This window comes from Pipra filicauda, unplaced genomic scaffold (genome assembly GCF_003945595.2).
Source record: "Pipra filicauda isolate LSUMZ 115617 unplaced genomic scaffold, ASM394559v2 scaffold180_size1756469_pilon, whole genome shotgun sequence".
Taxonomy (NCBI): domain Eukaryota; kingdom Metazoa; phylum Chordata; class Aves; order Passeriformes; family Pipridae; genus Pipra; species Pipra filicauda.
This window is the reverse complement of record NW_024104288.1, coordinates 575651-601324: the sequence shown is the minus strand read 5'-3', so window position 1 is coordinate 601324 and position 25674 is coordinate 575651. Positions and strand designations below refer to the sequence as shown.

Here is a 25674-nt window from a genome sequence, read left to right as displayed (position 1 = left end):
TTACTCATGCCCTGGGAGCTGTTGTACCACAATGGTACACTAATCACAAAAGTGGCTGTAGTAAATAATACAGTATAGGGATTATGTTGAGGTCAGGAATTGGTCTCACAGCAAGACTACTGAGTACTTACAGAAGCAAAAGTCTTATAACAAGCAGTTATAGGTACAAAAAAAAATATAATGCTTAATAACAACCATTCATTTCTGTACTTTGTAAAAGCTTAGTATCATTCCATTTGGATGTAAGGTATGCATTTGTGACTTATTTCAATTCACTGTTTTGTTTCAAGTGCTGATGTACTTCAAATATTATGGGGTCCTGTTAGCAGTTATTTAGAGTTCTGTAGAGTGACAGAACATACTGCATAACATGTATGCAAAGTTCCAGATGTCCTTGAAAACGAGGAGCAGAAAATAGTGTTGTGGCAGATTGGTGGGACTGCTGAAAGCTATGCTTGTTAGAACAGACAGCAGAATGGGAAGGGGCAAAAGAAACTAGCCAGGGCAGCTGACAGCTCATGTCACAGTCTTATGCTTAGCATAAGACTGCTGCCAGAACCAGGCTGCTTCCTCTCTGTACCTTGAACGGATCTTCCTTTAAGTCATGTGACAGGTTACCTAAACAGTAATAGAACCTTGTAGAAAGCATAAACGGGTGTTCCTCCGTGCACAGAGAACTTGGAGCTACCTGGCCAAGGCCGTGGAGAGTTCTGTCACAAGACAGTGCTCCTCAACCACAAGCTTTATAATGATGTGTTAGGACATAATGAAGTGTTAGGACATAATTCTCCCATTCCTGTGGTCAGTAACAGTCTGTTTTCATAAAGCCTAGATGGACCTGAGACTGCATTTCCCATTTACAATTTCTATATTCAGAAGAAAGAGGGAAAGATACATTGAGGGCATAAGAACAGGCACCATTTGGCTAACTGCCTCCAGAGATCAGGCAAGAAAAAAAATGCTTTCATTTTACTTAATGTTCTACTGCAGCAATGGATAAAGTTATTAAAAAATGCACAGTTTCTGTAAGTGATGGAAACTGTTAGCACTAATCCTCCATCCTTGCCAAGCCGTTTTTTACTGCTATGTACGTGATTATTTAACTTAAGTACTTCTTCAGTGAGTCTTAACTGTTAGTATTTTTACAGCCAGCTGGAAGAACCTACTGGGGAGGAGGCAGAAAACAACAGCTGCTCCTTATCATATGAGCAAGAATGCTTTACCTCAAGTGTGCTTCTCTTGAGTTCATGTATATAGAAAAAAAAATAAAAATAAGTTGACTTATATAAAATTACATGATATTACCAAAATACAGTTTGTATGAAATAACATTGCAAAGACAAGTATTCCCATCTTCACCTGCCACCCCACCAGGTAATGTTACTGTGGTTACCTAGTTTTCTTCTAAATCACTTCAAGTATACTCAACACACATACATAGTGCATCATTCTGTGTTTTATTTAAGGTAAATACTGCAATCTTTATATCATGTTCTTTTTTTCCTCATGGTATATTTTACAGTGACAGTGTAGCAGTAAGTGTAGAAATAATAACTGACTATACATTTATAGCACATGTATGTAGTCCCTTTAATTATACAGACTATGCAATATGTACTTCTTAGAACACCATGCCACTTCCTTTGGAAATTACTTTTCAGACATTTAAAAAAAAAGTACAAGAAGATAGCTTATATAGATTTATTGCAAAAAGGAACAGAATACTTAAAGGATTGTAAACCTAAACAAAATATTAGGTACGTATATGTCATATTAAAAATTACAGTTTTGGAATGATGGTAAGTTTTGCAAAAGGGTCCCTAACATGTTTTACAATGAAATAGGAGCCAGACAGGCCAAGTAATGCCTTTCTGAAACTTCAACAAATGGAGTTTCATGGTTCAAAGATCCTACTCTAAATATATTTGCAAAAAGAAAGTTTTCAGCACTTGAAAAATAATGGAAAGGAGTGTGTTTAAACATGTAAATTTAGTTTGGGGGGGTTTTGTGCGTGAATTAGAATTAATGTCAGGGCAGACATGGCTGTTCTGGTCTACTTCATTCATTTCATTGATGCAATACTGTAGCTAAACATGTATTGCACTAAACATATGGTAAATTGGAAATTATAAGCTTTTAAACTTTAAATTTTTTTCTCAAAGCTTCTTGAAATACTGGAGACAGCTTTTTTGTCTATCCTGTTTTATTTTTATTGAGCACTTTATATACACACAATTACACATTAATAAATAGAGACCTGATTTACTATCACAAAGTGTAAGGTTAGTCTGGTTAGTCTGCAGAGTAAGTTTTCTAGCGAAGGAATGAAAGTAGCAAAGTTTATAACAAAACTAACCACACTGTTTTCTAGTCAAGAATTCTCATTTACTCGTATTAATTCAGATAGCTGGAGACATCTTTAGCATGTAGATCTGATTTCCTCCGACCCTGTGTAAGAGGCTTACACTTCGCATGTTGACACCCAAATGTCTTAGTTTGTACCTGTGCAGCCTCTGACATTTTAAAACTTCTTCATACCACATAAAAGGAAACTTCTTGATAACATATTTTAACCAGAGAAGTTTGGCTGTTCTTATCTGTACCATCAAAAAGAAAAAGTTCCTTCAGCACCCAGTTTGTCAGTCTTCAGAAGATGAATCTCAAACATGCAGGGAACTAACCAGAAGAATAACAGTTCAAACAGTCAGGAAAATATGGAAAAAACACTCAGCGACTTTATTTATTCAGCTTAAAAGGTGTTTCTTCCCAAGGAACTGGACTTTCCTTTCAAAGGCAGTAGATCGAATAGGAGAATTGAGTTCATAAAATGGATTCATTGCAAACTGGGGAAAGGAGAAAAACTTATCAATAAACACAAATACAGCCCTGGAAAATGTCACTTAGGTGAAATCTACTACTAGCTTTTGGCCTATTTAGTGCCACGAAGAGCACAAAACTCCTAAACAGTCCTTTCTTTCCCGGCCCTTGCATTCTCCCCATATATGTGCAGAGCCATCCCCTAGAACCAGCTCCTCAGAACAAATGCATCACAACACCAGTTGAAATTTCTCTTTTGGAAATAAGCATCATCTGAGTGCCTGCAGGAGGCTGAGACTGTGATGCTTCCCATGACACTTTGCCATTACCCCATCTAGTGGAAATACACTGGGATGTGAGAACAGGGCTACGTGTTTTGAGAGCAAAGCACTGCCGCCAGGCTTTGTAGAACAGTCCTTTCCTTTTTTATCACCATTAATGACACAATACTGCCCCAAAATGCCTCAAAAGAAGTTGCCTCCCAACTTCTCTATTACCCAGAGAAGATGTGGATGCCTCATACCTGGAACTGTTCAAGGTCAGGTTGTGTGGGGCTTTGAGCAACCTGGTCTTGTGGAAGGGTGTCCCTGCCACGGCAGGGGGTTGGAACGAGATGAATTTTAAGGTCCCTTCCAACCCAAACCATTCTATTCTGTGAAAAAACCACTGGACTAAAATGAAGAGTAAATTCTGAAAGAGCACAGTTTATAACAATTTAGAAAAATCTACTCTGTTTAATGCAAAACAAAGCCTTTGTGTCACATGTTACCAACTCTGGCTGATGTGGACAGGTTCTTCTCCAATTATACAGGCCCCCATGAGAAAACGTGCTAAAACACGTGTGCCTGACCATGTACAGCAGAACACGCTTAAAAGTACTGCAGCAAGACCATAAGAATTGGGTTCTTACCTTTATATACAACTCATATACATCATTAAAGAAGTTCTTAATTCCATCTTCTAGCCTTACATCATGAAGCATTATAAATCTCATATGTACAGCAATTAAGGAAAATAGAACTTTCAAGAAGAAAAGAGATATGTAACATATCCTGAGATAAGCATTTACACCTAATTCTGCATATATGTTTAGCTGTACATGAAATAGCAGTGACTCATAGGAGGAAGCATTTAAAGTAGTATATATTTCTGAATGTGGATGACACTCTCTGAACCGTTGCCATATACCCCTAAGGTTAAAATTACATTCAGTGTTATTTGCTATGTATAACAAATGTTTCTCCACAAACACTGCCAGGACATAAGATCAAGCCCTGACGCTGCATTTTCACGACTGGTGTGATTGACACCAAGCATATTCATCCCCACCTCTCCTCTCTAGCACAATCAAAGGAGTTGGAACAGAGAATCATATAAGCTTGCTTAGACCCTCTCATACTTCTTTCCTCTAGTCCATGTGAGCTCCACATTTCATTAGGCTATTTCAGCTCCTCCAAAAGTAAAAATCCACCTTCCCAATTGTTCCCAGTTTGAAACAGCTGTTGTGCCTCCCAACACAGTTCTTCCTGAAGCTGGTGACTCTCTCTAACAACAACAGTGAAAATCTGCTCCAAATTCATTTTATGTCTTTCTGGCGAAAGGCCTTTTCTATAGAAATATAAGGAAAGAGAATAGGAAAGGATATGTCCAGCTGTGACAAAAGCAGAAACAAACCATTCGTTAAACTTGTCCACAGTTTTCAGATACATGTTGTTAGAAAGCCACATGTTCTCATCCACTAGGTCAAGAGCAGCATGGGCAATGAACTGGTTGAGATGACGATGATCATCCTAATGTATTCCCAGAAGACAGAGGATTAGTAATTCAGTGAAAAGAGTGAAATATAAACAATAATTTGCTCAAGTTGCTAAACAACCAGTGCTCAAGTTACATGAAGATACATATACCCTGCTTTTCTGCCATGTGTGCCATCCTGTAATTAAATTGTCATGATTCAAGGAAGAAAAAAGGTCATCATAATATCGCAAAAACATTGGTCATCACAAAACCAGTCTTGAGAGCAGCAGAACCAATAAAGCCTATACTTATCGCTCAGGAATGAATTCAAGCACGAATTCTTTTGTTTAATGGGTAAACTCCCACTGCTAACTCATTCCACAAAAGAGGCCCTGGTATGTATTTTTCTCTTCCTTCAAGACACCTATTTTTGCGACATTTACACCAATGTAGCAGTTTTTGGACTGTAATGTTTCTGTCAAATTTGGCAGAAATTGAACAACAGATTACAGTGTGTAAAATCAGGGGGACAGATGGGGAAAGCAGAGATGTACAGAGGACAGGCGTACTGATAACATCACCTAAAGATTCTGTTCTTTTCATGTTATTTACTTAGAAACAGGATTGTTTTAGTGTTTTGGAGGTCTTCTTTTTCCTAAAACCTAGTGCAGAAAAACATCCTGCAACTAGTATTAAATATGTGCTTACAGAAGTAAATTGCATCTCTTCCTATAATAAACATCAGTGGCCCTCATGAGAGTGATCAGTGTTTGGCCCTATCACTAAAGAGCTGTGTAGGCAAAGACCTAGAACACCAGAAGACGTCTGCCAAGAAGAGATACAGAACAAAATGATACTGCAAGCTTTTATTAGACTGGAAAAATAAGTAGTCTTGCACTGTTTCTCATAATACAGGGATGCTGTTACTGCCATCGTCACCTCAGTTTTTCCCACAAATCAGGTATGGCTCAGTCCATTAACAGCTTTGCAAGTTCCATTAAGCCATACTGAGGAAGAGATTAGGTAGCAAAGTTAAAGGGGCAAAAGCTTCTGCTGATTTACCACGTACATTATGCAAACCTCTTGCCTTAGGGGGCTGTGTAGTGCCACTGAATTCACTGCAGTGGCATGTCTCAGAAACAGGCATAATAGTTGCCAAAACATATCAATGTCTACTCGTTCTCCTTCAGTGCACATCAAGTTTAGATTCTTAGGACCAAAATTAGTACTCCAAGCTCAGTCAGACAAGAAGCTTACCTGAGCCAAGTTATTTCCATTAGCAGAATGCAGAAAATGAATTTTTCCACAATCTGACACACCCTCCCACTAAGTCTAGTCTGAGTAGCCTTATTTATGATCTTTTATGGGACACTAGCTCAAAATACAGATTATGCCATGCAGTTCAAATCAGTGACAGTACACACTTCCACTTTTGGATACGCTCACAGATTCATGTACTTTTATTCTGAAGTCTGTTTTTTCTTTCATGTAATATCACTATGCATAGTTTGTTCTTTTCCCATTGGAAACACTACTGATTGAGTAGTCTTACATTTCTGATGTTTTCAAAGTCTTTATTTATCAATACAAGTTTTAAACTTTTCTTACTTAAAAGTAAGTATGACTAGTGAAGATGGTTAAAAAATATTTTATAGCATAAAAAATGAAGGAGCTTTCAAATTTATATTCCTTACTTTACCTTATTACTGTATACAAATACCTTAAAATTAAGTAGCATTAAATAATGAACAGCTATTATAAAACCTCTACACACTAAGAAAAATTACCAAAGCACAACTAGGATATATATTCTATAACATATAGCAGCAAATATTTAAAGAAGATGTGTTTTATGAAGAACTAGTATGATCTGACAAGGATTTTTAAGAGACTTGAGAACTCCAGAGTTCTACTCCCTATGACAAAGTTTCTGGTTAAAAAAAACCAAACAAACAGAAAACAGTAGATACTACTTCTAATAACATGCCGGTTGTGTTTCTAATACACTGTAAAACTATACAATTAAATGCACTGTAAGTACATCATAGGAATGTCACAGGGGAAAAAACATACCTTAGACTCTACTTTTCCAGGAGGCAGAAATTCCATTTCAAATATGGGATTATCATGATGACCAACTATCACGAAGTAGAAACTTCCAGACATTCTTCAAAATAGCAATCCTTACCAAAAAAAAACCAGACATGCTGATGACTCTATATATTAGTCCGTGTAGAAGTGATCCTAAAAATTAGCCAACATGCTTCCTGTTCATATTTACCAGAGGCTGAAGAGAGATAAACACTTAGGTATGCATATCAAGAGGATGGACCCAGTAGTGCCAACTACCAGGACATGAGGCAACAGGCAGAAGCTGATGCACAGGAAGTTCCACCTGAACACTAGGAAGAACTTCTTTACTGTGTGGGTGACCGTGCACTGAACAGATTGTCCAGAGAGGTTGTGGAGTCTTCCTCACTGGAGATATTCAAGAATACTATGGATGCAAACCTGTGCCACATGCTATGGGATGACCCCGCCTGGTCAGGGAGACTGGACCAGATGATCCACTGTGGTCCCTTCCGACCTTCCCCGTTCTGTGATTCTGGGGGAAGGGGGGGGGGGAATATCATTAGAGCGCTAAACATCTCCTGGAAGTGACCCTATTTACTGGTACCTACAAACGCCTCCTGCACCGCTCACTGATGATTTACCCCCTGACAGCCCCCTCAGCCACCTGGACGCGGCGATCCCACGCAGTAACGCGGGGCACCGCCTCCGAGGAACCTCCTCGCCTGCCTCTCCCCGGACCCTGCTCACAGGCAGCAGGAAGGGGAAGGGTCGCCGTCCTCCCTCGCACACAGCGGCCGTGGGGCGGTCCCGCGGCCCCATCCCCGGGCACTCCGCAGTTACCCGGGAGGGATGAGCCGTCCCGCCGCCCCCCAGGGGAAGGACCGCAGGGTCCGGCCCGGCCCCGCCGCTCACCCCTCACCGCGATGATCCGTCCCCGCTGCCGCGGCCGCCCGGAAGCGCCGCGCTCCGCCCGCCCCATCCGGCGCCTCCGTGACGGCACAGCGGCCGCCGGGGCCGCGCCGCCACCGGCGCCACAGCCCGGCCGTACCGGGACGAGCCGGGTGGTGCTCCCCGGCCCCGCTCCCCGGCCCCGCTCCCTGCGGGTAGGGGGAGGCTGTCCCGGGAAAGCCCGAGGGGGAGGCTGGGGCGGCGCTCGGCGTTTCGCTGGCCGTGGGTCGAGCTGGGAGTCAATAATGCCCCTTTTTCTCCCCCCCCCCCCCCCCGGTGTTGTAGGGCAGAATGGCTTCGGTTGAAAGGGAGGCGCTGTCCCAAGAGGAGCTCCGGAAAAGACTGTATCAGACTTTTAAGAGCCGAGGTGTGCTGGACACACTTAAGGTGTGCTTTGTGTGCTACCTGTGATCCGCTGTACTGCTTAACACTGAGAGCAGTGAAAGCCACGCCGAATACAAATGTCTCACTCTCTCCACTGATGTATTATTTTTTGTGTCACGGTTGCATACCTCCTTTTGAAAGCTTAAAACTCTGTTTCTGTCGTGATCTTTTAGTATGCTATAAACAATTTGTATAACTATATAATGAAAATTATTATTTTCTCCTTTTACAGGAGGGAGATTTTCTGATTTTAGGTTACTTTTTTCTCTGTTTTAACTCACAGAATGCAAATATGTAAGGAAAAAAATGCCATTTAATTATTATTAGTGCCTCTAAGCTTGTTTGATTAGTACCCTTTTGCTTTCCTACAAAATAATTGATATTAAAGATATTGAATTTTCTGTTTATTTTCTCATCTCTGTTTGTGCTGGCATCAGCAGCTTCTTGATATGAGACTCGAAAGGGGACTAGTAAGGGTTCCAGGTACATCTGCAATTGAGGCCACATCAGGCAGGCTTTAAACCAGAGGGAAGGAAAACAGGAAAGCAGTGATTGGAAAATTAAGCTGGGGGGTAGGAGAGTGGTGTTTGTGTGAGCTCTTGACTGAGAACAATACTTCTTTTCAGTCCTACATAGATCTTGAGGGAAAGTTAGGGATCACTGTATCCACAGTTAAGAGTGTTTTGAAGAAAGGCATGTTGTCCCAAGTGCACTTCCAGATTTTGCCAAAATTACTCTGCCCTGTTCTGTTATGTAGGTTGTACAGGTAAAATGAAACTCACCCTGGATTTTGAAAAATTAAAACTCTCATTGAGTAACATGTAAACTGAGAACACAGTGTTTTTTCTGTATCAGACGCAGCTCCGAAACCAGCTCATCCATGAACTGATGCACCCAATTTTGAGCGGAGAACTTCAGCCACAGGCGGTTCCAAGCGATGACAGTTCACTTTTGATCACAGCTTCCAACAGTCTGGTGGCAGATCATCTACAGAGATGTGGCTACGAGTATTCGCTTTCAGTTTTCTTTCCAGAAAGTGGATTGGAGAAGAAGAAGGTAAGTTCAGTAATTTGCTTCTTCCATGATGTCTAAGCTTTACTTCCTGGGGCTTGTCATATTCCAACAATGGGAAAAAAAATTTGTGATAGGGAAGTACAAACACAAGTACAGGTTCTGATGATCTCCATAAAACATTTCATTATTCAGGGCCATTTTCATGAATACTTTAAACTGGCAATAAGGTAACGATGCTGTTCTGGAAAGATGTAGCCACAGTCTGGCTGTGTGGCAGAGGGTTTGGGGAACTGATCCTGGTAAAAGCTTGTTTGACCATTCAATGCCCTGAAACTGTGGTTCCTGGTCAGTTAAAGCTGTTCTAACTACAAAGTGTGGCTGAAAAGGGCAGTCCTTGCCTTTTCTTTGTTTCTTCTCTGTAAGTCTGTGATAGGGTAAAGCTGTTTCTAACTGAAAATTAATTTCTTGACCTGGTGAATAGTTAGTTGTCATTTAGGTCAGTGAGCTCATCTGACTTGTATGATAAATGAAGAAAAGAGGCAAGGAAAGTATCAAGGGCATGTATCTAGGGTGGGGAGGAAACAAAACTATCTCTTTTCAGAGCTTCAGCTGGTCATAAAGCTACCTACTGGCTGCTGTATGTCTTAAGTAGGGGAGATATGTAAATGTAGTACTAGAACAGCAGCCTCTGCATGATTTTACAACACAATAAATAGATCTTACAATAGAAAACATTGTACAACTGTAAAATAGGGCCTCTTACATATTTGAAATTATTTTCAATCAGTTAACCTTTTCTCACTGATCTTTCTTTTCCACAAAGCTGTGGACTATGCAAGACCTTCTTCACTTAATGAGGATCAGTCCAAAGTCCAGTCTTTACAAATCACTGGTAAAGTTATTTTGATTTTGAAAATAAACTTAAATTACAGCGGTGATGAAAATAGACTGGCTAAAACTCCTTTTCTTTCTTACAGACTTCAGGAACCCAGAAGGAAAATAAAGGTACAAGATATTTGTATATGATGCAGACAAGGATAATTGTGTTAGCTTCATTTTTGTTAAGATGTGAGCGATAAAAATTCAGATTTCTTGAGTGCATGTTGGTATGGAATAATATGGATTCAGCTGGATTTTGAAGCTTGCAGTACACTAGGGTGATGAATGTTATATTTCAGGATTATCTGACTCCTATTTGTTGTGTGGATTAGGTGTTAACATTCACTTATGAAATAAATGACTTGAACATTAGAAAGATGAGAAGAATCTGTAATCAGGTATTAAATATAATGCTCTTTGGAAGCTTTTCACACTCCCTTTGGCAAACTCAGATTTTGGGTTGTGTTTATAATCCTGTATTAGCTTGCAGAATGTACTTCAGAACTAGTTACACATTTAATTTACTTTCCATTGTTTTGAAAAAGAAATAATTCTTATGTCTTCATGATGAAACCTAGCTATACTGTATAACCTAAATTAGCTTCATAATTAAGTAGTAATAATCTTCACTCTCAACTGACCTTGGGAGTGAAAGAGACAGAGACATGGATGGGAGGAAAAGGGCAGCTTTTGCTGAATGAGGTGGACTGGATCATGCTTATAATAAAACCACAATAGTTTACTTAAATACTTGTTCTTTCTATAAATCAAGTAGGTTTTTCTTGTAAATTGAAAATTACTTTGTTAATTACAGGCTCAAATTCAGTTTTGTTATGAAATGAGAACTAATTGATCTATTGGATCTCGCCAGGTTTTCTTATGCAGATTTTAATCGGACTTACAGAGCATCATCTATATAAGGAAACTCATAACACAGAAACTCAGACAACCTCAGTGCCTCCTTATAGAGAATCTCTTGGTAAGTGCAGCCTGTGCAAGTGAGTCTCCCCAGATACTTTCAGATTGGTAAATGGTATGGATTTATGTATTGTATGAATGGTATGCTTTCATGACTTATTCAAGAGTAGCCTAAAGTAATAATAAGTGAAGATCTTGTCTATCACTAGTACATGGAATTTCTAAATTTTCTTTAAAAAGGCAAGAGTCTTTTTAAGTTTTGTTTTTTTTTTTTCGCTCAGGTGTTTTCTTGGACATTTAGTTATGACAGATGGACTGTAAATGTTATGTGTTGAAACATGTTCTAGAAAACGTAATTGTAAATGCGTGCCTTACTTCTCCTTCTATGAGTGTTTCAGTACAAGTTACACATAGATTGGGAGTTCTTGAATTATATGAATGCTGTTGTTAGTATATTGTTACAAAAAAGCTAAAAATTCTAGTCCACCCATGGAAAACAGGATGAATGACTATGTAATACCACAAATAGTGCCTAAACAGCTAAGTGCCTCCTCCTAGATATGTGTTGTGTGGCATAAAGCAGATCAATGGCATTCTGCCTCTGCTTTTGTAGCACACAAGTGTTTCTAGGATAGCGCTACTTAGATAAGCTGAGGGACATCCTGCAGAGAGACAGGTTCCTACAGTTTTTGGTAAGATATCTGTGGTGACTTTTTAAATTATGGTGGATATGTTGCCTTTTTTATAGCTGAGAAGCTTCAGCTGATTGATGAGCAGTTTGCAGACTCTTATCCCCAGCATCAGAAATATGAATCTTTAGAAGTAAAACTTCATGAATATAGAAAAGAAATAGAGAAGCAGCTTCAAGCAGAAATGCATCAAAAGGTATAACTCTGGTCAATGAATTTGAGGGAGACATTTGTTAATTTTGACTTTGCACATTGCAAACGTTTAATACTTAAAGTAAACTGAAATTAAAGATCTAATAGTTACAGCAAGCACAAAAGGTTAAGTTAATCAAATATCAATTGTTAATTTGATGATATAACATATATTTGCAATCCCCTTTTTTGTTATATGTGCATAGAATGTTAAGCTTTTTATTCTGATGTTGATTTGTAACAAAACATTTACTTACTCTGGTTGTTTTAATTTGGTAAATTTTATTTGCTCTTTGATTATTTTGTTTTATGGAGAAATGTTTACTCTACTTAGTCATATTAATTATTTTCCTTACCAGTTATGATTTTAATGCCTGAATTTCAATATAATGCATAGCAACTGAGAGCTGTGATTTGCTGCTCTGTAGCTTGGCAGATAGCTACTTTTTAATACTGGTGAGAATTTGCATAGTATTTCAAAGCATTGCACAGAAACACTACAGTCATAACAGACAGTATTATTAATTATTTCTGTGGGGTTTTTTCTTTCTCTAATTGAAGACAGCTCTTTTAGAGAGTTTTCCTTCATTTTGGGAATAAAATTAGAATGATGATCCCTGTGTCTGAAAAATGTAGCAGAAAGAATATACTGCAATTCATTTAAGTGCATCTTTTTCTTTTCCATAAATTTCTGTCAAAATCAACTGTTTATTTAGTTAGAAAAGATTAACTGTAGTTCATTTAAATAATTTTTTTCATTAGTTTCTGTCAAGATCAGTAGTTTATTGGGATATAAAAATATAATCTAATAATCAGAATTCTTAGACACACTTTTAAAGGCACTCAGCTGCATATAAACTGTTTGAGGAAATCAATGTAGTCATATTTATTCACCTGGATAAGTAGAAGGATGCAGAATTAAAACTGCCAATGTATTTTACCTTCATTTTTCATTTAGTCTTTATTCTCTAACTGTCTCTGTCTGTGTCAAATTATCATGTGAAACATGATAATTTGTGTATTGTTCAGTTTGTATCAGTTTAAGCAAACCAGTTGTAAGAAAGGAGATTGAAATCTTAACCAGATATAAATCTCTTCTAAATTCAATTGACTTTACTTGAATTCCTTAACAATGTGAGGTGAATTACTGTGAGACATTTCTAATTGACTTTGTATACAAGTGGTGCTGCACTGTCTCACTGTTTCTTAATTTTTCATAAAATTTATGCCCACAGACCCGAATTCCTAGATTAGACATTGCTTTTTCCCCTCTTTAATCTTTTCTCCAGTCTCACAATTTTTCTGTCATTCTCTTTGTATTCTCTTGCTCGTTTTTTCCTTACATTTTCTTATCTTGTATGCTTGCTTTCCCTTGTCATCCAAATTTTTATTGTAATTCTTTATAATCCCATTTGTTCTTGCATACATTGTATTTCACACACTGTATGGAGTCATGTTCCCTACAATTCTTCTGTGCAGTTGCAATATTCATACCTTCCTGTTTGTGTGCATTTACTTTTATTTTCAATTGTGCTTAGAAGTCAGTGAATCAGGACTGTAACCTGATTGTGGAATCTCTCTTTATGTGGAGTTACATGTTCTGCATTTTTTATGCCATCCAGATGAATTTCTGTGGTTGCTGAGCAATGCAGGATCTGTCTGCTTCTACCATTTCTTGAATCTTGGGAAAGGGGCAAGAATAGAGACAGTGTCAGAAGAGGAATTACAGAGTGTGACCTTTCCTTAATTCCAAGCAGAATATCATATCTGCAGTGTGTTTTTCTTCATAGGTTTCTATTTTGCTCTTGTCTAAAGCTAATAGTTTTGTGTAAGATCTGCTTTGGGGTGCTGGATGAACACAAGAAAACTATGTGAGATGTGCAGGTAGCATGTCCTGCTAAGATACTTTTATCACAGTAATTAATTTTTATCAAATTATCATTTCCTAACTAGATTTTCTAGGTGAAATTTAGAATTGTCTTAGAGAGGATTGTCTTTGTCAATTCTAAAATGGCCCTGCTTAGCCCTCTCTTCCTCCTTTATGTAAAAGCTGGAACACTTTAAAGAAGTTGAAATAGCAAAAATTAAAATGGAGGAGAAAGTGCAGACCCAGAAAGAAATCTCTGAGTTGCGTCACGAGTTAGAGAAGACACATCAAGCAAAGTCTGAAGCCTTGATTTCTCGTGAAAAGAATGCTATTGAGAGGCTTCAAAAGCAACAAGAGGTAAAGTTCCAAGTATTTTTTTCTTAATCTATTAAAAATGATTCAGTGAATTAGTGAAACTGTTCTTTTGTCTTTGGGAGATTTACCTTCAGATCTTACTTGGCTTATTAGGGAAAACTTTGAATTTACTTTTGTTCTCATAAATAGGAGAATTAATTTAGCAACTGCAAGAATGAATGTGGTTAAATACCGAAGTAGAAGTGGCTAGAAAAGGAACAGTTCTGGAAGCTGGGATTGAAGGATCTAAATGTAATAAAGACTTTAAAGTCTGTTTTAATAGTTTTACTGAATTCAGATCACTGATTTTATTTTTTTCTTCATGGAAAGTTGAACATAGTTTTTAGTTAAAATCTAAGTTCTTTTAACTGCTGAGAAGGACTTAAACCTAAAGGGAATACATAGCCTGTAGGGTACAGGTAGACCGTTTGTGTTTGTCTTTATATGTTGAATGTTTTGAGTAGTCACTGTCTTTACTGTAAGCTGGCATCTGCGTTTGTTTCTTTGAACACTTTTGTGTTGATGAGTTACTCCTTTGGGCTGTTAATTCTTGGTGTTTTGCCAGGGTAGTAACTGTTACTACAGCACACAATAATTTGTATGTAGTTCTCAATTGCTTATCTCAGTCTCTGTTAACTCAGTCTTTGAGAGAATAGTTTGTTTGCTCTCCTGTTGCCTGTTTGCCTGGCTACCCCCCTGCTGTCTGCAGTAGACCTTCGTATCCAAATAACAGTCATCCACAAATGCTAACCATATTTTTGCTTTGTTGTGGTGGTTTTATGGTTTTGCTTGTGTCTTGTTTTTTTCCCCTGAGAAATGTGGTATTGGTTAACGAAGAAGTCATACGGGTTTCTGAATAAATTTTTGTATTATTATATTATTAAAAAATTTGTCACTATGCCATGAATTTATTTCATGGTTATGTCCTTAGAAGCTTACAAGAAAACCATCTATTTTATGCTATCAGTCTTCTTTTGTGGGTGTGAAATTAATTCAATAATTAAAAAACCCCACAACAAATTACTAGATCAACATAGCTGTCAAGTATTGTGTATGAATATTTAATTTCTCTTGTCAACTTCTGAACTCACTGAGAACTGTATGTTTCATATACATAAGGATTCTTTTAGCAGAATCCAGGTATGTTTACGTTAAAGATGTCAGATCATTTAAGCCTTCACTGTGATAACTTGGAAATGTGGCTTGAGAAACTGCTCTCTTTTCTGTGCCAGGAGCAGCAGCTGAATCTTTCAGCACTGTCAAATGCACACAGCTTTCAAACTTGATATAAGCACCTGTATGGCAAAATCATAATTTTCTTCTTAGACATTTATTACTTCTTTGGAGAGAAATAATGTCTTTTGTGCTTACGGATGAGAAAAGCCATTTTTATTAATAGGAAGATAGGTGAATTTTGGTATTAACATGTTCATCATTTACAGAATCCCTTTTACAATTTGTTTGAGTTCTATAAGTTAAACTGCAAAAACTGAAAAGCTGTTGGTTTACTCAGTTTCAGTTTTAAATCATGCTTCCTTGGGGAGTTTGGTATTTGTTTTTTCAATTATGTCCTGTGAAAACATACAAAACTATTTTTTATTTTAAAAAGTCAAGTGTTTGAACATATTTATTCTGTAATTTTTCCATTTACATATGTTTTAATCAGAGCTATTTCTTAAAGGAGAATTGTTTACAGGTAGCCAATAGTGACTCCATTTAAAACATTTTTACTCAGAGTAAAAGTAGAAAGGGAATACAAAAAGATACGTACAATTGATTCTGGATGTTATTTCAAATTATTACTCTATAATTAATATTTATGGGAGTAAGATCAGTTTCAGAAGAAGATCCTTTGTGAATTGAATATGTTAAACAGTGAATACACAAATAAAATGTGAAGTAAATCTAGGGATAATATTTTGTGATTCAGATAGAAGCAAAGGAAGTGTACGCTCAGAGACAAAGTCTGCTGAAAGATATCGAAGCCGTAAGAACCAGGGAGGCGGAACTGAAGGAAAGGATGGAGGCATTTGAGCTGTAAGTTGCTGAAGGATGTATGTAAATGATGCTGTTGTCCTTTTTCTGAAAAGTGTGCTTCAGGATGTTTCTGCTACTATGACGTTGAAGTAGATTGTATATCCCAGCAGTTACATTTTACATTTTGAGCAGTGTTGTATACTGTCTCTATTAGCAGGATACCCCACACAAAGGCTGGGTTTGGTTTTTTTTCTATTCCTCTTCATCCAACCAAAATGTTTCAGCATTGCTTTGGGGGCAAGGAACCAGATGTTTGCTTTGAAGTGCTTAAATTAAGAAAGAAAACAAACCCCCAAACAAAGAACACAGTATGTAACCCTAACGCTCATGAGTCACATATATGATATTTTGCCTTGTTAGTCCTATGTTTTGGAGTTGGGTTTTTTTATTTGTCCTTAATAAGATCAGTTTTCTTTAGTTAAATGAAAAAAATAAAATGAAAATTTTTGGTCAAATTTTCAATACTACTTAATGTTTGTGAGCAAAACGAGTATCCCGCTAACAAAAACTTGTTTTTTTTTTATCAACCCAGCAGAGGGTGCTGATAGAATAGCCTGCTCATCACTTTCTCCTCTGAAGTGTTTCTGGTGTGGGAAACTGAGCCAGGGTTAACCCAGAAGAGCTGTGTAATTGATTAGTACTGGATTTTAAATAGGGCAATTTAGTTTGTGTCACATGTCCTTGTTCTTAATGAACTACAATGACAGATTCTGATGATAATTTCAACTTGCTACAGTATTCCAAGTAAGCACATTACCCTTTGATGTCTATGAATGTTGTTGTAGAAAAGAAAACAAAAAGTTTTGACTTTATAACTGGTCATTATATTATGTTATATTATATTATATTGTATTATATTGTATTATATTATATTATATTATATTACTGGTCTCTATATTTTTGGGTATTTCAGCACTCAGAAACTTCAGGAAGAGAAAAATAAAGCTATCGATGATGCACTTCGGCGTCGAGAGGTTGCTGTGAAGAACATAGAGGAAACATATGACCAGAGGCTGAAGACAGAACTCTTAAAGTAAATTTTTCTTTTTTCTCTAGTAGAACACATGCTACTTCCTTAGAAAACAGAATATTAAATTGTATAGGATTTCTTTTGAAAAGCGTAACAGAGCAAGAACTTTGAAAATGTACACTTATGTTTTTGTTTTAGTGAGCTTGAATTCTTAACATTATTGCTTAGCTCTTTGCTAGTAAGAGAAAATGTACTGTCAGCTTCAGAAAAAGCTTGCTGTATAAAAAAATTCTCTTTTGAGTTTAGGTTATATTATTGTTGTAGTTTAAATTCTGTATTAATATCTGGAAAAGAGAGGTGATATTAGTCATACATTTAGAGAAGAGAATCTGAAGCAGTATTAGTGACTTCCTTTGACCACAGTTAAAAGAACTGACCTTTTTATGAATGTGGAGGAGGCACAAAGGGGAAATTAACATGAAAGAGATGTGACATGTTTCTTGGAAACAGGGTGAGAGACACACTAGTCCATTGTACAGACAGGCTTGCTCTTACCTTCTTCACCCCTTCCCATTTTTGGAGAGGGATTCTCTCATATAGATCACCCTCTTTTATTTGGTACCATCTGCTTGAACATAGTTTCAAAGAATTGAGGCAGAATAGCCCTGTGAGGTAGTATAAATGGAGAAAATTAATTGACTGAGGAGCTGCATTTCTGAAGAGGAGATGGATGAGTTACAGTGAATGCCAGGTTGATTATGAGCCATCAGCGTGCTCTGGCAAATCAGGCAAACAGCATGATGGTAACATTAGTAGCAGCATGGCCATCAGACTCAGGGAACTTTTTGGCTCCTTCAGGTATTGGGGAAGGCTGTTCTAGGAATACCATACCCAGGTTTTGGCTCCCCAGTTCAAAAAAGTCACGATGAAACTGGAGGCGGCCTAGTAAAGACCAGCAGGATAGTTATTGGATTCTCAAATGTGACCTCTGAGTTCGTATGGCAGGGCTATAAATTGTGGCTGGGGAGATTTAGCTTGGACATAGGGAAAAAATTTTTAATGGGAGAGTAGTGCAGCATTGGCACAGATCATCCAGAGAGGTGGTGGAACATACATCCTCTGAGGTTTTTCAAGACTTGGCTAGGAAGAGCCACACATGACCTGCTGTAGAGTTGGCAGTAGTCTTGCTTTTCAAGCAGATGGTTGAATGAGGTGATTGGCAGGGCCCTTTTCAACCATTTTGGTGGCCCTGCAATAGTTAATTTTGTCAATAATAATTGTGTGATTATAGTTTAGTTTGGGAAAGACTGGAGTTTACGCAAGTGCCCGGGCATGTGTGTACACACATACTGTGGGAATACATAATTCTTTTTGCTTCTAGATATCAGCTTGAATTAAAAGAAGAATACATAGCCAGAACCAATAAAGTTACTGAAGATGAGAAAAAAAATAAAGGTAACCATCTGTCTGAGATTGATAAAGTACCTGTTTATCTCTAGAGCTTTTACTAGCAAATATCAAACCACTATTGTTACTGAACAGTCACAGTGTTCAGTAACAGTGGTATAAGTGACAGAAAAGCCATCACAACAGATTTTAAAAAGATGTAGCAGGATTCAGTGACAAGTCAGCAACTCCTTGCTGTTCAGAACACAATGGGAACCGTAAGCTGCCGCTTTGCACAGAGGCTGCAAGGCATTCCTGGTTTTCCAGTTTCCCCTTTCCTTCTGAAGTCCTACTACCTCACACTCTTTAACTGAACTCTGGTACCGAACCCTTGAATGGTTGCCAGTTTCTGCATTTATTTTGCATGAGATGCTTAAGTGGAGCTTGAGGAAGAGAGCTGGAACAGATAACATGTTTAGACTTTTAGGTACATCTGTAAGAAATGATATATCACTCACATATGAATTCCATTTTGCTTCATTTTAGAAGTGTATATACATATATATATATACACACAGTGTGATTTACTTAATTTTGAAGGAATGTGTATGACATTCAATCATTTTTATGTCTTGAATTAAATTGAATGTTGGGCTTAGCAGCTTAAAACCGTTTTTTGCTGATACAGTTTTTTACTGTAATACTCTACTAATTTTAATTCAACATTTGTAATCCTCCCTGCAGAGAAAGCCATGCTTTTGCATGAAGAAACCATTGCTGTTAATTCGAAAAAGGAGGAACTCAAACAAGCTGTATCACGCACGAAAGAGCTTGAGGTAATTGTAAATATGAATTTAAAGAAGCTGTATTCTAATTGGTGCAGTTAAGGTATGTTAATAAAAAAGAAAATATGAACTAAAAATAATTGTTAAGTAGTACAGAGGTTCATAAGCTTCTAAACTGTTTTTTATTTGCAGCTGGATTTGGAGTCAGTGAAGGCTCAGGTTCTGTTGGCAAATAAACAGAATCAGTTGTTGACAGAGAAACTGAAAGAGTTATCAGACTATCCTTTGCTAAAGGAAGAGAAATTGGAGCTCCAAGTGCAGAATAAACTACTTAGGCAACAGTTGGATGAGGCTCGCAGTGAAAACCAGCATCTCCGAGACAGTCAGTGTGAATGATTTAGTAATTCTCTTGTTTATCTTTCTCTACAATTATTTGTTTAGAAATAGATTTTCATTAAAATACTTTCTCTGTATTATGTTTACTTGTAGTTTGCATGAAACCCAAGCTAATGTTTGCATAAATCTAAACAGTCCTTGACACAAGTTTATTTTCTTTTATATGTGTGTATGGTAGAAATCCTGAATTAAGTGGTAGTTATAATATGAAGGATATTCCTTTCACCCTTTGAAAAAAGCAGTGCAATATTTCTAATCATGGCATTAGTATGGTTAACCATGGTAAAAGAACATGGCAATATTAAGTGCTGGCCTAACTATAGTTATAAATACCAAGTATTTTTAATGTTTGAGATTATGGGGGGGTAGAGATGTATGACTACCCCAACAAAAATTTCAGTCCTTTGAAAAAGGAAGAAAAAAAATCCCCAAGTAGTTTATTCAGGCAAAGCCTTGTTATGTTCATAAAAACAAGTCAGCTTTATGTTTTCAGGGGGTATCATGTAGAAAAGACACTCGTCTGAGTGTCTCGTATTTCTCTTTCTGGGTAGAGCTGTCCCAGCCCTCAGCAGAGTACCTGGCCTGCCAAGTGGAACTGAGGAGAGTGGAGCACTCTAGGAAGCTGGTGCTGGATGAATTTGAGAGTCGTAAGCAGATTTTGGAAAAGCAGTTACAAAGTAAGGTAAATTATTGTTTCTAAATTATTTGAATCCTTTCTTCTTCCTGTCATCTTTTTCACATTCATCCATCTGCTTGTGCAGGCTCTTTGGCATGTAGTTAGAAGGATTGTTTGTACAGTGCTTATTTTTATGTAAACAGCTCTAAAGAAAACAAAAGACATACCACACAAAAAAACTGCCGAAAAATAAAACCAACCCAACATAACCAAAGTAAATCTTTCCAAGTCAACAAGTTGTCAGTACTGACTCTCAATAGGATATTATGTGCTAATGGTTTGACTGAACCTGAAAAACATTTAGAAAGCAAGTATTCAGCCTGTTGAAATTATTCTTTTTTTTGAATTATGCTGGGTTTTGTTTTTCTCTTGATCTCCTATAGGTTGAGCGTTGTGCCCAGCTAGAGACCCAACTCTTAGAGTCCGAAGCTACTGTCAGAAAATTAAACATGCAGGTTGAAGAACTGAAACTGCAAGTGAAACAAACACAGGCAGGTTTGTATCTTAAACCACAGCAGTCCTTTAAGGACAAGTGTAAGAATTTCCAAAAGCTTAAAAAAGCTGCAGTTGCATAGAATTAATGTACCACCAGGGAGCAGATTTAAAGTTTAAAATCAAAATCTATTTAAAAGCCCAGTTTAAAAAGCAAACTCATTAAAACTTCCTTTCAGAAAAAAATATACAGGAGGAAGGGAAAACTTTCCTCCCTGAACAGTTGCATATTTTTGTTGTCTGTTTTTCCTCAGTATGAAGGCAATAATGTTTGTTGATAACATAAACAGCATTTTCCAGCAGGCGAGTTGTGTTTTAATGCATTTTGATTCCTGAATGTTCATAATAAGAATAATCAATTTGAAATTGTATTACATACCTCAGAAATTTAAGTCAGACTCATTAACAGAATTTGTCAAGGCTAATAACTTTTGCCTAACTTAACTTATCTTGTGTGGGCATTAGAAACAGAGGCACTTGCATAAAGCAATTCAGTCCGCTGAAGAAATGTAGTTCTAAAGATGCCTTTGTCAAATTACTAATATCAAGTATTGTAAGTAAAAGTTTTGGGATGTATATTTAATGTAAAAATATGGAATTGAATTCTGCAATGATTATACATTATATATAATGTGTTTCATCATAATTCAGTATATGCAATATTTTATATTATTCACTAACTCAATATGTACATTTTCATTTATGGTACAAGTATCAGTACCATTTGGAATTGGAAATTTATTTGTGTCAAAATAGCAAATATATGTTTTAATTAAATGACTGTAAGTACTGCAGGGACTTATTTACATCAGAGTTAATGAAGTCATTGAAGAACCATTTATGTACAATAAAAATCAAGGTTGTAATTTTACTGAGAAAGAAACAGCCCTATAGATTGGCCTTTTGGGCCTGTTGAAGCATGCAAGTGCAAGCCAGGAAGCAGACAGCACCAAAACATGCAATTTAACTGACAATTTTTTAGTGCTTTAAGAAAAACAAGCCTATAATATTTTCTGTGTGCTATGTTGTTTTTCTTCAAAATTCTTTTTTGTTCTAAATAGAAGGAAACTGTTAAGACTTGTGACATGCCTTGTGTTCTTCAGCCTTTAACAGCATGATTAGATATAAGGTATCCAAAGTGGTGATGTTTTCATGTTTATTTCTTTATTTAAACATAATTTAAATAATAACATTGTAGAGTATGTATTTAAGGTAGTTTTACATGGAAGGATTATATAATAAAAAATAGTAACGTTAATTTGCAGCTTTTTAGCCACATTAGAAATACATTTAATCAACCCATTAAATTCTCAAAATAGAAGCCAATTCCATGTTAAAATAATTTTGATCAAAATGGAATTTAAATGCCACGTTTTACTGTTTCTGTTTTATTATGGGTCTCCCTCTCTCTCTTTAGTGTCACTCACTTTCTCTTGCTATAATTTAGCTCTGGAAAACGAAGTGTATCGGAACCCAAAACCTTCGCTTGTCGATCGCTCTGTCCTTGACTTCACCAGTGACAGAGCTGTACCCCATGATATTTACGTGGATAGTGCATTCCTGAAGAATCGTGTTATGACTGATGTGATGCAGGTAAATGCTGTGCCAAGAGACAGCCAGCAGTTACAGCCACGCAGTGCTTCCCCGGATTCTGACCTGGAGTACATCGCGCAGACCTGGGCTAGAGTAAAAGAGCTATCAAAAGAGGCAGAGTACTTGGAAGAAGCTTACAGGAATTACCAACACAGAGTCATACAGAATGCAGCTGCAAGCAGAACACCAAGAAAGATGGAGTCTCCTTTAATTCTACAGCATGCTCTTAGTGGACTCCCTTTGACTACCCAGCATGAACTTGTAGAGGATAATCCCAGCTTCCCACATTCCCTTCTGAGCAGTCCAAGAGGCGAAGAACACATCAAAAGAACTGGGCAGGCCGATATCTTTAAAAATCCCTTAACACCACCACAGAGAGGAGCATCATTGTCAAGACGCCTTTCTTCTACTCCCATTTCCAAATCCATGAGAGATCTCAGTAACAAGAAAATTCCAGATGGTAAGTCATGATTGTTAATGTGGTGCAGTAGTGGAGTTTTATTTACTGTTCCTCTTGCTCTATGGGAAGAGAAAGATTTTGCAGTGTTAGTCTTTCCCTTGTTTATTATTTGCGAAGATGCAGAAGTCAGGAGTTGTGGTTTTGCAAGAGACAAAATACACTAGCTGCTTGGAGTACTGCTTATTCCTGGAAACAAGTACTGGAGAAATATGTTGAGGGAAGTTAAACATGTCTTAAGTAGCTCTCAAGAGAAGACTATGCCATATAATGCATTACAGGTGTAACCTTATGATATGCAGAGTTTCATTCAATGGTTGCTATGAAATATAACTACTTTACAACATTAATTGTATCCCTTTTGTATTTCTAACTTTTCATTTAACTGTTCTGGTTAACGTGTGCAGCAGAAGACTGCTTTGGCTTCTCTTAAATTGAACTTTGCAGTCTGAAAGGTCCAGATTTGCTTTTGTTTGTTGTTTTTGCTGTGACATCTTTATCAAATATTCCTGAGCAATTGTAAGGGGGAAGGGTTTAGTCATGGTTGAAAAATTTTAATTTTCTATTAATTTCATAGTGTCTAATAATTACTTAGTCTCTTTTTTCCTTTTTTTTTAAGACCATATACAGAAAAGCAAGCAAAATAGAGAAGAAATTCAATTTTTTTAGAAAATTATGTTGTTTCAAATCTGCAGTATTTCTGCTCCTTGAGTGATGCAATTCTTGTCACCCTAGCTCAAAGTGGATTTAATAGGATGAAAAAAAAAGAGATAGTAACAAAAATAAAAAAAGATAACGACCAGCTTCTCCATAAAGGAAGGTTAAATACAAGGGCAGCTTCGTTTGGAAGGGAGTTGGCTGAGGTAGACTGTGGGAAATCTGGAAAACAATGAGTGATGTGGAAAAGGTGAAAAGGGATCGATTAATTACTGCTTCACAGACCCCAGAATCCCATGACATTGAAAGGAAAGAATGAAGTGCTTTTTCATACCGTAAGTTGTGTAATTTATTGCTCTTGTGGCAACAACTGCAGATGCAGAAACAAAACTTCTCTGTCAGGAGGATCCAAAAAAGTCTCAAATGAGGAAAGTTTGGGTGGGTATTCTCCTTTCCAATTTTAGTTTAGTCTGTTATTAACAGGCACTGTTAAAAACAGGTTACAAACACTCTGATTGTGGCTGTCCCTGTGTTTCTGCATGTAGAGTATCATGCTCTGTTACTGAAAACGTATTTGAAACTTAAACTTCCAAAGCAGTCTTTCATGTTTTAAGTTCTCTCTGTCAACTTCTATATAAAATATCCTCAGACTACTTGTTTACTACTACACACGCACAAAATCGTTCATAACACGAGGGTTTTGTTGAAAAATTAGGAAATGTTAAAGCTAGAGTTGTGTGCATAACCTTAGCAATCCTCCCTGTCTTTGTACTTTTTCATGGCTAGTTACAGGATGGCAGATCTCTTTTTTTCCAGTGGATCAGTTCTTTTATTAATGCACAAGACTGACTGGCTCTGGAGAGGGATAAGAGTGCATTACCTGATTTAGGAGTTACAGAAATTGAGTGGTATGTAGTGTAGGAAACCAGGCTGCAGCTGGTATGTGCCCCAGTAAACACAGGAGCTTCAGTGGTAATGCGCCGTTAGCTTGATTTGTCTGCTTCCAGTTAGATTGCTTCCCCACTGGTATGTCACCTCTCTTTCAAGAGTCTTCTGAGTGCTTTTATACTGGTATATGTGTTATCTTTTTATGCTAGAGATGGCTGAAACACCAGATGTGGTTTTGCTAGAAAACTGTAAGTCATTCTGGACACCTTCTGTGGAGCTTTGCAGTGCTGTTGAAAATAACCAGTCTGAACAACTGAGGGTAAATTTAAAGAGGTAAAAGATACCATGCATGTGAGTCTGAGATTCGTTTTTGCTTTAAGTGAGGTTAAGTGCAGCTCAGCTGTCAGCACCTATCTTTGGAGAATAAAAGCAAGAAGCATGTCCTCTTCTACAGTACTTGCAGTTGGCAGATCTAACAGCTGTTTTACTAAATTAACTGCCAGTGGAAGAATTATGCGGTTTTTTTCTCTTCCTTTAAATTAGCTCATGCATTTGACTGTTTTCCTTCCCAAGCCCACATTGGACATATTTCAGCTTTGACTTTCTGCTGGGAAGGAGTAAGCCTATTTCTTTAAAAGCAACTAGAAGTAGGGCAGGATCCTTTTCTATTTTCTCATGCTTACTGTCTCTAACAGGCAGTAACACGGACCAGGAAACAGTTACTGAGAAAGAAGTTTGGATTTCCAACTGACCCATGCTTCCTATTACGTGATCAGTGCTTTTCACCTTGATCGTTACTTGACCAAGCTTTATACCTTCTGATGAAAAAGGGCAAGGTTGATGAGTCTTGCAGACAGCATGCTGTGAGCCAAAGATCTCAGCTATTTGTCTTTTAGTAGAAAATCAGTAAGGTCAATCCTAGATAATTTCTAAATAGTAGTAGGTTGTAGTAAGTTACTGTATGAGGTGACTTGTGTGTCACCTGTGTCCTAACATACAGGATGTATTATGGCAGGGAGGTGCATGTGGTAAGTACTATGTGCTGTTCTTGTCCATTTGTTCTGCATGTGAAAATTTGACAAGTTATTTTGTAAAGAAGATTGGACGTGGGTGAGCTGAGGGGTTCCCACCACAAACAGGTACTGCCAGTACATGAGTACAATGTGTCTGCTATTAGTGTCATTCTATTAGTGTACATCTTCCTTAGAGGGTGTTCAGCTGTGTTGTGTGGGCCTAGGGGCTGCCTGGAGATAAAAATCCATGGGCAACTGTTGTCTGAAGCATCTTGACTTTTGCAATGTGATGTGCACCATGAACAGGTAGCACTTCTATATGACCACCTGAAAGGTGTGGAAGTGTTAATAGTGGCTTTTCATCTATCTGTTGAACCAAATAAACACTGACTCTTTGATCAATAAAGAGAAGAAAAACAACAGTTCCTGCTTATTTAGTGAATACCATATCT

At 37.4% G+C, this 25674-nt stretch overlaps 2 protein-coding genes across 6 annotated transcripts in view; one reads left to right on the top strand and one right to left on the bottom strand.

Moving 5' to 3' along the window:
* Positions 1 to 1438: 1438 nt before the first annotated feature.
* TRAPPC2 (trafficking protein particle complex 2) lies at positions 1439 to 7591 on the bottom strand. Of its 4 annotated transcripts, none has more exons than XM_027725218.2 (5): positions 7540 to 7591; positions 6628 to 6737; positions 4463 to 4607; positions 3728 to 3813; positions 1439 to 2843 (listed from the first exon to the last, which is right to left on the bottom strand). In XM_027725218.2, the coding sequence occupies exons 2-5, from the start codon at positions 6718 to 6720 to the stop codon at positions 2745 to 2747; spliced, it is 423 nt and encodes a 140-aa protein (XP_027581019.1). In that variant the 5' UTR covers positions 6721 to 6737; positions 7540 to 7591; the 3' UTR covers positions 1439 to 2744. The 4 variants fall into 4 exon arrangements, with proteins under 4 accessions (XP_027581019.1, XP_027581021.1, XP_039235866.1 ...); XM_027725220.2 differs by lacking the exon at positions 7540 to 7591 and adding an exon at positions 7375 to 7481; XM_039379932.1 differs by lacking the exon at positions 7540 to 7591 and adding an exon at positions 7292 to 7313.
* Positions 7536 to 25674, top strand: part of OFD1 (OFD1 centriole and centriolar satellite protein) — a 30339-nt gene continuing 12200 nt past the window's right edge. For both annotated transcript variants that reach the window (XM_027725205.2, XM_039379924.1), the window contains exons 1-16: positions 7536 to 7730; positions 7861 to 7962; positions 8815 to 9015; positions 9797 to 9865; positions 9951 to 9978; positions 10724 to 10831; positions 11519 to 11655; positions 13702 to 13875; positions 15803 to 15909; positions 16823 to 16942; positions 18261 to 18334; positions 19010 to 19101; positions 19243 to 19432; positions 19998 to 20128; positions 20506 to 20617; positions 22062 to 22667. In XM_027725205.2, the coding sequence (XP_027581006.2) occupies positions 7551 to 7730; positions 7861 to 7962; positions 8815 to 9015; positions 9797 to 9865; positions 9951 to 9978; positions 10724 to 10831; positions 11519 to 11655; positions 13702 to 13875; positions 15803 to 15909; positions 16823 to 16942; positions 18261 to 18334; positions 19010 to 19101; positions 19243 to 19432; positions 19998 to 20128; positions 20506 to 20617; positions 22062 to 22667 (2431 nt within the window). In that variant the 5' untranslated portion in view covers positions 7536 to 7550. The remainder of the gene's footprint in view (positions 7731 to 7860; positions 7963 to 8814; positions 9016 to 9796; positions 9866 to 9950; positions 9979 to 10723; positions 10832 to 11518; positions 11656 to 13701; positions 13876 to 15802; positions 15910 to 16822; positions 16943 to 18260; positions 18335 to 19009; positions 19102 to 19242; positions 19433 to 19997; positions 20129 to 20505; positions 20618 to 22061; positions 22668 to 25674) is intronic.

Bases quoted from the DNA above. Each gene is read 5' to 3' on its own strand.
- TRAPPC2 (XM_027725218.2), bottom strand. From the start codon at position 6,720: ATGTCTGGAAGTTTCTACTTCGTGATAGTTGGTCATCATGATAATCCC. The intron at 3,814-4,462 runs ATATCCTTTCCT...TAATTGCTGTAC, and splicing joins TGCTTTTGTCACAGCTGGAC to ATATGAGATTTATAATGCTT. The intron at 2,844-3,727 runs GTAAGAACCCAA...TCCTTTCCCCAG, and splicing joins TATATGAGTTGTATATAAAG to TTTGCAATGAATCCATTTTA.